This window comes from Antechinus flavipes, chromosome 2 (assembly GCF_016432865.1).
Source record: "Antechinus flavipes isolate AdamAnt ecotype Samford, QLD, Australia chromosome 2, AdamAnt_v2, whole genome shotgun sequence".
Classification (NCBI taxonomy): domain Eukaryota; kingdom Metazoa; phylum Chordata; class Mammalia; order Dasyuromorphia; family Dasyuridae; genus Antechinus; species Antechinus flavipes.
The window spans coordinates 412,292,146-412,307,099 of record NC_067399.1 but is presented as its reverse complement, the minus strand read 5'-3'; the positions used below and the strand labels follow the sequence as shown (position 1 = coordinate 412,307,099).

Below are 14,954 nucleotides of genomic sequence, written 5' to 3'. Positions count from 1 at the left end.
TAGTGCAGGATCTGAGTAATATTTTCAAATATGATTAATTTAGACACAGATCAAGTGTTTCTTGATGATCATCAAGTATTGTATTAATTACATTTAAATTTTCCTTTTATAATTTGCTCATTTATTTAATATTTTCCCTAGTTACATTCAAAACATTTTTTTATATTTGTTTTTAAGATTTTTGAGTTCTAGGCTCTCTCCCTTATCCCTACTCAAATTAAGAAATGTATTGTATTTATTACACTCTAAAATATTTCCTACTTCTACACTGTTCTAGACTAAACTTGTTAAAAATGTGTATGGAGGGAATGGAAGGAAGGAAGAGGAAAGCTTGCAAATAAGCTTTTATAAAGTATTATATTATTTGTCACATATTATGTTTAGGTTTTTTTTTTAATAAGTTTATCCCAGATGATGCTTGCATTGTCCCTATTTTGTATCACTGTTGTATAATTATGGAAACCAAGGTCAACAAAAGTTCAGTGACAAGCTCAGATTCACACACTTATTGAGTGTCTGAAATTTAATTTAAATTTGGGTCTCCCTGATTATATATATGGTGCCTCACCAGTTCTATTATCAACTATTTCTCTAGTAAACTCTGAATGAAAATTTTTAAATTTAGAAGAAATAAAATATGATGTATTTGGAAATAGAAGACTAAAATATTTTAGTAGCCTTGTGTTCTGCTCCCAGGTCTTCAATTAATTTGCTACATGATCTCATGAAAAGCATTTTATTTCACTGGATCTCAGTAAAATATGGTGTTCTCAAGGTGCACTCTAATCTAAAAGTCTATGACTTAAATTTTAATATATAGATTTTATGATATTTGTTTCAAATCAGAGATGCATTTTCTTTCCAGGTTCATGGCTACTTGGTAGGTAGAGTTGATAAATAACTTTTGAAAAAGGTAAATTGCTACATAACTTGGCTTATACTTGGAATTAATTTTGGGAAAGTATATGTTTATGAGTCCGATTGCTATGGACTAATGATCATATGTTCAAAATTCATTGTGCTATAATAGGCTATTTAGGGATGTGATTTTTTTTTGGGGGGAGGGGCAATGGCAAGGGAGTGGGTATAGATACTCTGGCTTTATCTCATGCTATGTGCTTGCATTTATTCATTCATCATACATGATTTTTTTAACCAAACTAAGAAGTACACTGATCATCTCCAATATTTAGATTCCATACTATGTCCTATTGCCTACAAATCCTAAAGAATAACCCAACTTTTATCAATATATATTAGATCCAAAAATCATAATGTATTGGTCAGCCGTTTATTCTCCTAATTTGTCACCAATTAGAGCTAGTAAGGACATTTGTATCTTCAAAGAACAATGATTAAACAAAAATAAATGATGCTCTCTCCTTTCAAGAAAATAATTGAAATAATTTTCTATTCATGGAAAACACTATAGTGACTAAAGATCCTCACTCTCTCACTTCCCTTATTATCCTAACTCTATATACCACAATCTGTCATCTTTCCTGGCCCTCTGGCAGCAGGTAAATCATAGTTCTTTTATGTCTCTTATATTTTTAAAGCTATACAATGAGGTGTGAAATGTGTCATTAAAGACTACTCAAACATTTTGTTCCTTCACATTGTACATACAGAGACCATTTTAATGAATGGAAAAAGCAGAAGAAAGCTCATATTCCTTAGGAATGTCTCCATATAATTTACTAAATAAGTCAGATTTGCTTTCCAAGCCCCAAACTCATTGCATTCTGCCACTTTTCTCCCGTTATGGGCTAGAACTCTGTACTTGAAACAAGGATTCTTACAAAGTGCTAACTCAGTGGAATTGATTAGACAATGATTATCTAGTTTAGCATGGTGATTAATAGTTTTCTAGTTCAGTATATGTACTTAGTACTTAATATAGTTTTACAAGATTCACATCTGTGATAATGTAATTATAATAAAATATATAAGCTGGGACAAACTCAGCCAGATTCATTTATTCCATCCACCGAGGTGGCAGGCATATCCTTCATTTCTCCACTGAGATCAAGGTCCATCTGAGCCAGAGACAGACTCGTAAAGGCTCAGAAACAGACTGGGAGAAGACAGTGGCTGGATGTAGAGCACAAGCTCTCAGACTGAGACAGACTTCAAGACAGAGAATGTCATAGTGGTTCTCCTGCCTTCCCCATAGAAACCAAGACACATTCAGGAGGACCTCAAGAAAGCTAACCCGGGCCCCAGGCAAGGAAACTAGACTGTGAATGAGATAATTAACAATTTGGACTTTAATACCTGACTATTATTGTGGTGATTACTCTGCTGAAACAAAGGCTGGTCCAGAGCCCTCCAGAAAACCAACCAGAACACTACAGTGTCCTATTCCTCAAATCATTCTCCTGAATTATCAAAGCTACTACTCAAAAATATAAATAATAAAAGAGACTTATCGAGTCCATTATCATTTCCATAATCTTATATTTCCCCAAAATGCCCAGGACAAGATTTATTTCTATCAAAACACAGCATATTGAATCAGAAAGAGAACTTAACAATTATATATCTCCCCCTCCCCAAATATGGATGCTGAAGAACAGGATGAAAAAGTAATATTATAGCTAGTCACAGTATCGTAGATTTAGACCTCGAGAAGACTTTACAGATAATCAGATTTTCCCATCTCATTTAACAGATGAAGAAACTGACTCAGAAAGAGAAGAAATTTGGCTAAGGTCATACCATTAAAGAGTACTGAAGCCAAGATTTTACCCAAGGTACTTCTGTTTATTCTACCATTTTTATATAGGTAAGATGAGGAGTAAAAACCAACTCTTTTGGCTCCTGTTGTATTGGTCTTTTCATTACTCTGTCATGTGATGTGGGTGCAAATAACTATATCTTTATGTCATCCACAAACATTTATTAAGAAACAGATGTGTGCCAGACTGGGCTTTATTAGAATTAAGAAATTTCTTTGTTAATGCAAATAAATTATTTTCTCCTTATAAAACAAGACATTTCTAATGCTATTTTTTTCCTCCAAAGAGAAACAAATTAATATCCGTATTAGATACTAAAATTTAATGCAGTGCTATAGAAGAAATATTATACTGATTTTGGATTACCTGATATTTAGGAGAAAATATTAAGGTGTTTTAATTTTTTGAGTATTATGTGGGCCCCACTTTGAATATTCAAATTCTAAAAAAAAATGTTATATATATTTTTAATTATCCTATTGCTAAATAATTTTTATTTGGTAACATAAGTCTCTTGATATGTGTGGATAATTAGATTTTTAAAGGAACTCCATTTAAAAGATTGTACTTTACTGAAGATTTTTAAAGTTATCAGCAATTGAACTATTTTTTATACAGTGGGATTCCAGATTCATGGCTGTGAGCCATTTGGTACACTTCCCAAAGAGCTGGAATCCAAATGTGAGTTTTGAATGGTGAATTGGTGTTCCCATTTCACTGAGACACATTAAATGGATAATTGAATGATTAAGTTCTGATTTAATTATTCTGCATGAAATCTGATTGCCCAAATTTGAAAAATTGGATCCTAATTGTTTAATAACATTGGATTCAGATCTCAAACCTTTAGCACTATCATTAATATATAACTACAAGGCAACAGAAGACTGGCAATCCATCTATTCTAAACATACCCAACAACTCTAGAGATCAGAAACAGACCTTTTCTGAAACAGTGAATAGTAAATCTGTTCTTTTGTTCAGACTTTAGGTTACAAAAGTTTCTTAGTAAGAGAAAGAGCTCTTTTAATAAGTTTATTTTTTTTTTAACATTTCAGGTAAGGAGGTGGTAATCAAAACCCTTTTAGGGCATAGAGTAGAGGAAAACCATGAAAATAACCTATTTGATCTCCTAACTTTATAGATGAAAAATCAGAGTCCCAGAGAAGAGGAGAGATTTGATGAAAATCATACAGCAAATTGGTGCCAGAACTGAAGAAACATGATCTTATGACTTTGACTATAGGGTCTGTTTCACATTATCTTTCATTTTATTAAAAGTAACATTGGTTTTTCAATTTAATGACTGGGCATACATAATTTCTATTTTAACTTTCCAATATTTCTTCCCCTAGGTCAATTAACTCTGAAATTCAGAGTAACCACTCACCTGTACTGGACTGAACAATTCCAGAGTCCACAGTCTGTCCAAGGAGATCATATTGATTTAGGCGAGAGCCATCTTCTGCTACAACTACAGACCGTGCTGGTTCTCGGGTCCATTCATATACAACTTCTGCTCTAGTGTAAGCATCTAATTGAAAAAGAAGGAAAACATAAGAAATCACAGAAGTCACAGGACTGTTAGAACTGGAAGGGATTCATTCAATATCTAGTCAAACCGAACTCTTTAGAAAGATGAGGTATTATTACTCTCATTTTATAAATGAAGAAACTTGGGTTCAGTAATACTGTGACTTGCTTGTAATCACAAAACTAACATGTGAGGGAGAACTAGAATTTAGAGATTGATCTAGTAATTTTTTTTACATATAAGGCAAGAACCACAAGTTCTATTTAACATTAAAAAAAAATGCCTTCATTTGAGAGTCTATGGTAATGGAAAGTGTGGGGACACTTGAACCCAATCATGATGTCATAAATAGAGATTATATTTTTTAAATTATACTTGCTAAATTCTAAGCTTTGTTATTTCTGTATTACTGAAAGACAAGTACCATAGATACTCTAAAAATTCAGCACCTAGAGCTTCTCTAAAAGATCTTAAGTTCTTTGGCTCTTGGTGCCATGATTTTTCTACTAAATCACACTATCTCTTAAGGACCTACTTAATATCATTTATCACAACATGTTTATTAAGATAGACTAGAAATTAGAAGCTGTCTTTAATCTGACATGTAAGTAAACTATATGTTTATATAGAAAATAAAGCTTAAAGATTATTCATTTGCCAAGAAATTTCAGGTTATTTTTTTTTCCTTTTCTAGGAATAATAATATTAATATAATTGTTTTATCTATATAATGAAGTATTTTCACTTACATTAAAAATATCAGATTAAGTTTTAATATCTCAGATTAAGAAGAAATTGTTTCCTTGGCTCACTTTTATGTCTAATACTAAATTCCTATATTTACTTTGTAGAATCTGTGTAAAAAAAAAAATCATATAATGAACAGTGAGGTGAGTAAATCAGTTCTACCAAAATAACAGATTTCGAATACTCACCATTCACACCTAGACTATGTTTTTTTTTTTTCCATTCTGTACATATATTTTGGATTTTGTTTTCAAAAAATGTTGTGCGTATCCATTGCTAAGATATTAGTAACCAGCTCTGAAAGTCACACATTTTTTTTTTTGGCCTTGATCATGATGAAATTATATGAGACAAACAGAAAAAAGAAGCTGAAAACTTGGTATATATTCCCTTAATGGTTTGTAGAATTTTCCTTTCCTTCTGGGGAAATGTTTAAAGGGACTAGACTATAATGAGGTGAATATTGTTATTGAATGCTATCTACATGGTTTAATTATCCATCATTAGGGCATTTTTTTTTCTTTTATACCAATTCTTTTCTTTCTGGGTCACCAATCAGCAACCAATTTTTGTTTCACATTATTTTGTTTTTGCTTCTGCATTCAACAGAATTTTGAAAAAAAAAAAGTTTTTTATGAATCAGTACAGTGGCCAGTAGTCTGTATGACATGTAAGAAAGACAAATGGTACACTCTTTCTGTTATTGTTTGCTTGCATTTTTGTTTTTCTTCCCAGATTATTTTTACCTTCTTTCTAAATCTGATTTTTCTTATGTATCAAGACAACTGTATACATATCTATACATATATTGAATTTGATATATACTTTAACATATTTAACATGTATGATATTACCTGCCATCTAGGGGATGGGGTGGAGGGAAGGAGGGGAAAAGTTGGAACAGAAGTTTTTACAAGGAACAATGTTTTGTCAATAAAAATCTATTAAAAAAAAAAGAATGACAAATGGACAATTTGGGAATTTGATATCATTGATTTTTAGATGAGGCATATGGCATATGCTGCATTAAATGGAAGACTTCCATCTGTCAGAATGCCTCAAAGCAACTTTTGATTCACATAGATGGAATTGTGGGGATCTAAGTAGAAAACAAATATAGTACCTAGAAACTGTGGTCCTCACTTCAATAATTGATTTCCCTGACCAGTGACAAACAATTCTTATTCAAAACTTTTCTTAATATGAATGGTTTTCTATTTATTACTGATAGTGTTTAATCTTATTATTGGACATTAATAGATCATTAAATCATCCATTTTCCTCCTTCCCCTTTAGGAGGATTTGATTTTTCCAAAGGTTACAAAGCAAATTTGTCGGAAAGACAGCATTGTGCACACCTCTTTAGTCTTCTACTACAGTATATATTTTAAACACCTCATTCTTCAGAACATTTTATAAAATTTAGATAATGATATCTTCCCTGCTGTAATGTAGAGATATTGTAAAGGAAAATACACACTAAATCAATCAATCAATGAATATTTTTAAGCACTTGCTATAGACTAAAGGTACATGTAGAATAAACATAAAATCCTAAACAAATTAATTTTCACCCATTTGTAAATCGGGAAGATTATTAAGATACTGTAAAGTGCACTTTAGCTTGGGACTGCTCAAAAGGGAATGATTTCTTTTTCCATGTTCACAAGTAGGAACAGGGTCAATGGAAACTATTATTCCTTGTCTTGAACTGGTCTCTAATTTATTTGATTAACTGAACAGAAAAAAAAATGATATCCAATTTGACAGCAACTTTATAATTATAATGTATTAATTCCCAGTAATCTGTTGGTATTATTAGCTATAATAGTCCTCCATGCCATAATTAACCTGAGCTAATATAAACCCTGCAATTAACTTAGAGGTAGGTTATTTCTTCTTGTTGTTTTCTGTCTCAGCCTCCTATAATACAGATTAGAATAGCAAAAATCACATTTTTGTGGCTAGCTATATATATAGTCTTTTAAAAAACATATCCATAATGCCTTGATATACATTCCTACAGGTATCACAGCATGTGCAAGCTATGTTCTTTTCTTTGAACTAATTTCAAGGAATTATGTGACCAAATATTAAGAGGTCAAAAGGAATTTAAAAATAATCTAGTATAAAACTGATCCTATAGGTGAATTGTCTGAGGCCCACTGACTTGGCTAATAGCATATAGTTAACAAGGAATTGAACTAGGACATGAATCAGGTCATCTGATTCCATATCTAGTATTCATTATTTTGCAATGCATTCTCATTTCTGATCTTGAAATGTTAGTGCTACAGAGAAAAAGCTAAATGACTTGGTATTATTCAATCTGGGAAAAGAAAATCAAGGAAGGAATAAATTAAGTAGAAGAATATATATAAGGAAAATAATAATTAGATATCTAAGTTATCAATGAACTAAATGTACCAAAAAAGAGGAACTAAGGTTTAAATTAAAACTGGAAAGGTTATAGAGTTGTGAGGATCAGAGCTCTAGAAATGAAAGTGATATCATCATATTCTATTTGGCCAAATTCTTTCATTGTACATATGAAAAAAAGACAAGTTAAGTGACTTGAGTAAAATCACACAGATAACATCAAAGATAAGAAGTGACTAAATCTTTTGTCTTAATTAGTCCCTAGGTTATAAAAAATAGTATGGATTACACAAAGAAATTATGAAGCTTTTCTTCCTGGAACTGTTTGAAAAGAAAAACCAAGTCAAAAATTCATTGCAGAAAAGCATTCATGTTTTAGAGATTCAATAAACCAAACAACCAGAAAACCAGATGAGGGGAAAAGTTTCAAAAATCCAATTATGTGACTAAATTTTGCAAAATAAAGCTGAAAATTCTAAAATAAATTCGCCACTCATCCCATCCAACTACAATTTTTCACTGAAGAAGAAATAAACTTGCAATTTTATGAGGACTGTTCAATTATATACTATAACCTCACCCTATTCTCTTCCTTGCCTGATACACATGCACCTGATCCTTTTTGTTCTTTTAACAAGAAGAAAAGTTAAATTAGCAGTGGCAATCATATCTTCATTAATTGTGCTAAAGAAAACATCTACTTTCTTTTTTTTTTTTTTGCATGCCAGCATGTGGTTTTTGTTATTCCAGATTTTACCTAGTATTCAAGTAAACTGTATCCACATTCCACTCAATCTAATATTTTGGTCAGAGGCTTCCTATTGGAAGTAGGTTAAGGAATGTTTTGGCTTGAATGATTTGAATTAAGTCCACTTTATGTCTAGGGCATTGTCTTAATAAGAAATCTTCTCCTTTTTATTTTAACTAGAATTCTCCATTCTCCATTCCATTTAAATCAGAACTAGTAGATACAAAAAAGAGGCCACAAAAGTGTCCTCTGAACAGTCTGAAAGCTATTGAGTGGGTCCAAGGGTGGTTGATTTGCTCTGTCATTGTCCATTACAGTTGAGCAGCCATAGCCTAACTATGCCTAATAAGAAAATCCAGTAAATTTCTTTGCTCTTGGACCATTCTAAATTCTAAAACATGAAATAATAGCAAGGCATTTTTTTGGGTTACTGAAAAAATGGCCACCAAGACATCTGAAAAACTAGTAGATTAATAATAGAATACTGGACCTTAAAGAGAAGTTAGAAATCATGTAGTCTAAACTTTCAATGAAGATATATGATGATAAGGTGAATGTACTTGTCCAAATTCAGGGCTTTTGACTATGATTTCATTGCATTATTCACTACAATATGGTATTCCTGACAATCATTTTGAGCAGTACTGTTTATAATAATGTTTGCAGCCTAAATTTTTTACAATCTCCTTAGCTCATATGTTTGGGAGTGAAGAATGGACAATCAGGAATCTAAGTAAAATGAACACTTATCTAGAGTAAACATTTGTTCTGCTATATATAAAATATAATCCAGAAGGAATTGTCATTACCTTTCCTTAGGTATTTTCTTTTTTAGTTTTTTTGTGGGGGTTATTTCAAGCATTTGACTTTTTGAGAGTATGCACATTTCTCATCATAGACATATATATAATATTTATATATGCATATATATATATTTATATGTGTGTATAGTATACTATAATCAGAAATTTTCTGTGCTAAAAACAAAAGACAGTTTCTAATCACCATTCTTTAGTTTTTGATGTGGACAAGTTGTATTATCTCTCTAAATCTCAGTTTTCCTCAATATAAAATAAGGAAGAGTTCTCATTCAAATTCTTTAAAGCACCTTCCAATTCTAATGCATATTCTGCTTTTTTCCCTATAAAATCCTCAAAGTATATATGACAACTTGAGTTATAGACCTTAGTGATTGGGGGAAGACACTTGTATATATGCATGTGTCTTACTGGATAGATTATATTCAACAATCTTATTTGCAATGTGTGGTATTCATCAGCTAACAATGTGGCAGTCAACACTTTATTCTAGGTATAAGCTGACATACATATAACTTTCCCTCTTCTCTGCCACTGAGAAATTTTTTAAGAAAAAATATTTCAAATGACAAAGAGTGATCCCCCCACCCCACAAAATAGATCTATGGTTGTTTCTTGAATATTGCAATACCAAACTTCAGCTTGTGGTATGACTGAGAGGCTTCGCTGTAGACAAAGATTTCTGGACTGGATCAAGAAATATGCATTGCTAGGACTAGGCTGTAATAACATTTTATTTTGACTTGAGGATCATTAAGTGGCAGGTTATAGTATTTCATAGTTTGACTTTAAACTATTCTATAAGGAATTGAGGCTGATGTAAGTGAATTTGAGTGCAGTCTTGTCTAGAGAATGGTGATAATGCCTTTGTGGAATCTTTTTTTTTTTCCAATATGATAGTTCAAAGAATCTAAGAGAGAGTCTGTATCATATTTTCTAGTGATGTCTTCCTATACTACTTATTTCCCTCCCCATCCCATGAATCATATATAACAGTTACTGAGGAAAACTATCTTATAGAGTAAGAGAGCATGAAAAATTATTAAATAATTGACTGTGCCCACATTCATTTTATCTCCAATAGACAAGATAGGGACAAAGATATCATGATCTACTTTTCATATAGACACATATGCTTATCATATATTAACAGCATAAACTCAGAAGGGAAAATGGGAAGAGAGAGTACACATCTCTGGGAAGTGAACCCTTGCAATAGCTCTGAGCCAATGAATGTGTTTGCTTATTTTATATTTTGAAATGGCAGATGTAATAAGGTTTTGGTTAATTCCTAAGAAAACTTCAAAAGATAATGCACTCTGGTAAAACATGGATTATCATTCAAAATTTATAGTGAAATAAATTCTTTTGTAGATGTAAGTGGATTCATAACTTTCTCATGGATAAAGTTAATATAACCTCTCTTCCTCCCTTGAAAAATCATCCCTGTAGGTTTAAGTCATCCTTTAATGGGAACATTTTTACATATTACTAATTCAAATTGATGTTTACATATAGCTTTTTGTTATTAGTAAATAATAAAACATCATATCAATATGAGTTCGGGAGTAAATGTGTTTTGGTAAATCTGAAATTAAAAAAATATATATTTTTCTCACATAAATCTCCTTTTTAATATCTGCATATTCCATTAAAGTGAAATTTCTAAGTTCAACTTATTCATCCTGTTGTCTATTCCATTGCTTAACTGATGTTTTCCTCTTTCAAAACAACATAGATAAATCATTGATATAGATAGGATATCACATATTGAAGGTCCTAAAACTGTTTTATTATTGTATTCACTATCAGACATATATGATTTGAGTTTTAGAGTTCTAAAAAGCATAGGTAGTTAAAATTAAGGTAACTCACAGCTTCCAAATTTCAATGGGCATGCATGAGCATCCATTGGAAAGTCTTCAAGGTGCATTGGGCATTCAGCTCGTACAGTCAATCTAATCAGTTGAGAAATGAAAGGAAAAAGCACTGCAGATCAGATTCTCCACCTCTAGCCCCCTTTCCCCCAATATCAGTAAATAGATAGTTTCAGTACACACAAAACCCAAATGTGGGTAAATGACCAAAAAAACAAACAAAAAAAAAAAAAAAACAAAAACAACAACAACAACAAAAAAACAGTGTATTGTTCATTTGCAATACTTTAAGTATCAATATTTTCTTTGGTGCAGGCATTCCCTCTCCTAAAGAATATCTCAGTCCCTCTATTCTCTGTTAAATGAAATTCATGATTTGCTATAGCTGAAAAAAATCAAAACATCATAACTTGGTGGCCAAAATTCTAAAAATTAGCTTCTTTGTTAGACCTACCCAGGGCAGACAAGTGTGCATCCCATCACTGGGCCAGTACTTAAGTCTTTCTGTCTTCATGATCAGTTAGCTAGTCAATATATATTTCTTACTCATTGGCTATGTCCAGGGCATTATGATAAGTTCTGGGGACACAGAGATAGGCCAAAAACAATCTCTATCCTCAAGGAACTTATATTCTAATAGAAATGATAGCATATGAATAACTGAGTATGTATAATATCCTATTTCATTATGCTCTACTATTATATCATATAATATTATATAATATAATGTAACATGACATGTTATGATATCATGTACTATATGATAACACTGCATATATTTGCATATGTATGCAGATAATATTATATATAATATTTTCAGCCATAGCAAATCATTTAATCCATATAACAGGGGATGTTGTTGTTCAGTCATTTCTAACTCTTTTTGACACTATTTTGGATTTCTTTAACAGAGACACTGAAGTAGTTGGTCATTTCCTTTTATCAGCCCATTTTACAGATGAAAAATACTAAGGTAAATAGGATTAAATAATTTGCCTAGGGTCACACTGAGAGTAAGTGTTTGAAATCAAATTTCAACTTAGGTCTTCCTCAATCCAGGGCTGGTATTCTATCTGTTTCACCATCTAATTGACCATGATCATAAATAAAGGGCTGGAGATATATATATATATATATATATATATATATATATATATATATATATATATATATACATATTCATCTATCTATCTTTAACTATCTCATCTATATATTAAGAGACAGAGAGAGACAAAGACAAACAGAGAAGTTATTTTCCATTCTCTCTCTTTCTCCCTTTCTTTCTCCTCCTCTTTTTTAATTAATGGATGATAACTGATTGCTGCAGGCATACTATTACCATTGTATTTTTGGAAGTTTGAAAATAATCTTGAAAATTTAGTGACTACATCATTGGTAGTGTAATAATTTACTATTTTAACTGAGGTTGTGATAATATCATGGTATTAAACATGCTTTTTTTTTTTTTTTACAATTTTTACAATTATTCTTTTAAAATGTGTTAAATAATCTGTGTCCTTCGAATAGCAATGGAAAAAATGGATAATGAATAATAACAAGAAAGGGGAAAGCACTGATATTTGGAGGAACTAGGAAAGGTCTTCTGTAAAAGATGGAATTTGAACTAAAGCTTGAAGAAATGACTAGAGATTGCCCGTCACCTAGTATATGTTCTGAAAACCTAAATATACTACCATTCTGTATTCTGTGCTGAGGCAATAAAGTATGATGAGATTGATATAAAGATAAGGATATATCATTTAAAAACATATTTTTGAAGATATATATATATATGTATATATATATATATATATATATATATATATATATATACACACACACACAAATATATGTGTGTATATTTTGGAATGTGTATATATACATAAGTACACATGCACACACACATATATAAACACTAGATTTACAATTTTATTGTGTAAATGAATCTTCTATGTAAAAACTCCTTTTTACAAATGAAGATCATTATCTATTTTTATAGAACTGAAAGGTTGCTTAAATTCATGTAACCAATATATGACAATATGTAGTTTAAACCAACATCTTTGTACCTCTTCCCACAACGTGATACCCTGTGATATAGATAGATAGAGAGAGAGAGAGAGAGAGAGAGAGATATTGACCTCTCTCAACTTCCCCTTTCCACACATATGCATACATATATGCATATAACAACAACAACAAAAAAAAAAAAATCCCACAGACATTCCTTTATAAGAAAAGCATCAAATTCCTCATTGTCTATAGTTACACATAGATTTGGAGACCATTCTCACTAATTGCTTCAGAAAGACAAGAAGCAGGTTGCATGTATTGGGAGACAAGTAGGTTGGCAGCAGAAAAGAGAATTAAATAAAGCTCTTTTAATTTTCTTGGAGATATCTTTCAATAGCCTTTAATAATTAGGCATAACATTTTTGCACTACCTCTGCACTCAAAAATTTCCCCTATCTCAATCACATACATATGCATCCATAGAAAAACAAGAATATATTCAGTAGTTTATTGGAAGTAAATGAAGGAATGAAGCTCTGATCATGACACTTCAACAAATGAGAGAAGCCAGCCTTTGCATCTATCTGTTAATTGCTTAATTCAGAGAAAAAACAAACAGGTAAACAAAAGCTAGATTATTCTTTCAATCCTTTATCTTTGTGTGGAAGGATGGTTTCAAGCAATTTTTAGAACTTAGTTTTCATTAGAACAACAAAAGACAATAGATGACCTAAGAGATTTCCTGCAATGTTTTGATTTATGCTCAGGCTTTTTATGATCTACTAAATGAAATTATATTTATTTGCAAAAGTTGTTTTATCCATTTATATTTAAAGGACATAGATTATTTAACATATTTGAAGGGAATAATTGTGACTCTTTAGTGCCATGAGGTTATCATAACCTCAGTTAAAGAGCAAGTTATTTTACTACCAAAGAATATAGTTACTAAGTTTTCAAGATTACTTTAAAACTCCCAAAGACATTATAATGGCAATAGGATCCATAGTGTCCTGGAACAATCAAATGCCATTCATTAGCAAAAGACAGAAATTTAGCTAATGGAAAGACCATGGCTATTTTTTACAATGAGAAACATTGCATATATTCATTGTGACTAATCTTAAAAAAAAAAAAAAAAGTAAAGATATAAAAATCCCCAACCAGCAAAGTGACAGCTGAGCAGTGAAAAGATTAGCTTTGGATTTGGTTATCCAATCACAAAGCTTTAAGGCCAGCATTTTGAACATAAACAGATCATGCCTAGAATATTTGGCAAAATCTCCCCACACATGGCCAATTGTTCCCTTATTTCTTTCTTTCTGTTGTGTGTTTTTTAACATTGGAACCCATACACTCACACCAATTCAAGCCAGCTGGGACCAATATCAAAAGCAGCTTTTCAAATTTTTTGAATGTCAGTGAATGAAAATCCGGGATTGGCAGTACTCTAAAGGCAAAATATAATTCTACCTCCATGAAAAAGCATGCCAAATGAGTGCAGAATTTGCTTTCATTACCTTTTTATATCAAGGGAGAAATTACACGACTCTACTTGCCATGTTTGGGACTAATTCACAAATAGGAAATCATTTTTCAAACTATCAGCAAATGGAAACAATTGCTTTCTCAAAAGTAATATAGTTCTCTATGACTTAAAATGTCCAACTGCTTATTTTCCCTTAAAAAACCTACACATATTATATGAATTATTTGTTTCCTATTAAGGGAGGTAATTAATTTTCTGCTCATATATTCCATCCATTTACAGTCTTCAGAGATACCTGAAAGGGATTTTAAATGTTAAAGTAGACTTCATTTTTAACAACCAATGAATAAGTCTTTGAACTGTCCTACATTTCTTGTTGTTTTCTATTTTATTTAAGTTATTTTTTAGATTTCCTTTTTACTTTTGCTTTGGTCCCCCTTTTTTAGAGGTAACACTTTTATTCAGGTTTACTTATAAATCAATTCTGAATCCATACGTTTATGAAATTACAAAAATCTAAGATATACTGAAGCAAAGAGAAAACCCAAAGGAAATAGAAAACATTTTTAATTGTAGCATGTTGGTTTCAATAGTAAATAGAGATGGGG

General features: G+C 31.2%; 1 protein-coding gene across 2 annotated transcripts in view; it reads right to left on the bottom strand.

Moving 5' to 3' along the window:
- Positions 1 to 14,954, bottom strand: part of GABRA1 (gamma-aminobutyric acid type A receptor subunit alpha1) — a 64,180-nt gene that overhangs the window by 25,078 nt on the left and 24,148 nt on the right. For both annotated transcript variants that reach the window (XM_051978845.1, XM_051978846.1), the window contains exons 6-7: positions 10,843 to 10,925; positions 4,132 to 4,275 (exon numbers count right to left, since the gene is read on the bottom strand). In XM_051978845.1, the coding sequence (XP_051834805.1) occupies positions 4,132 to 4,275; positions 10,843 to 10,925 (227 nt within the window). The remainder of the gene's footprint in view (positions 1 to 4,131; positions 4,276 to 10,842; positions 10,926 to 14,954) is intronic.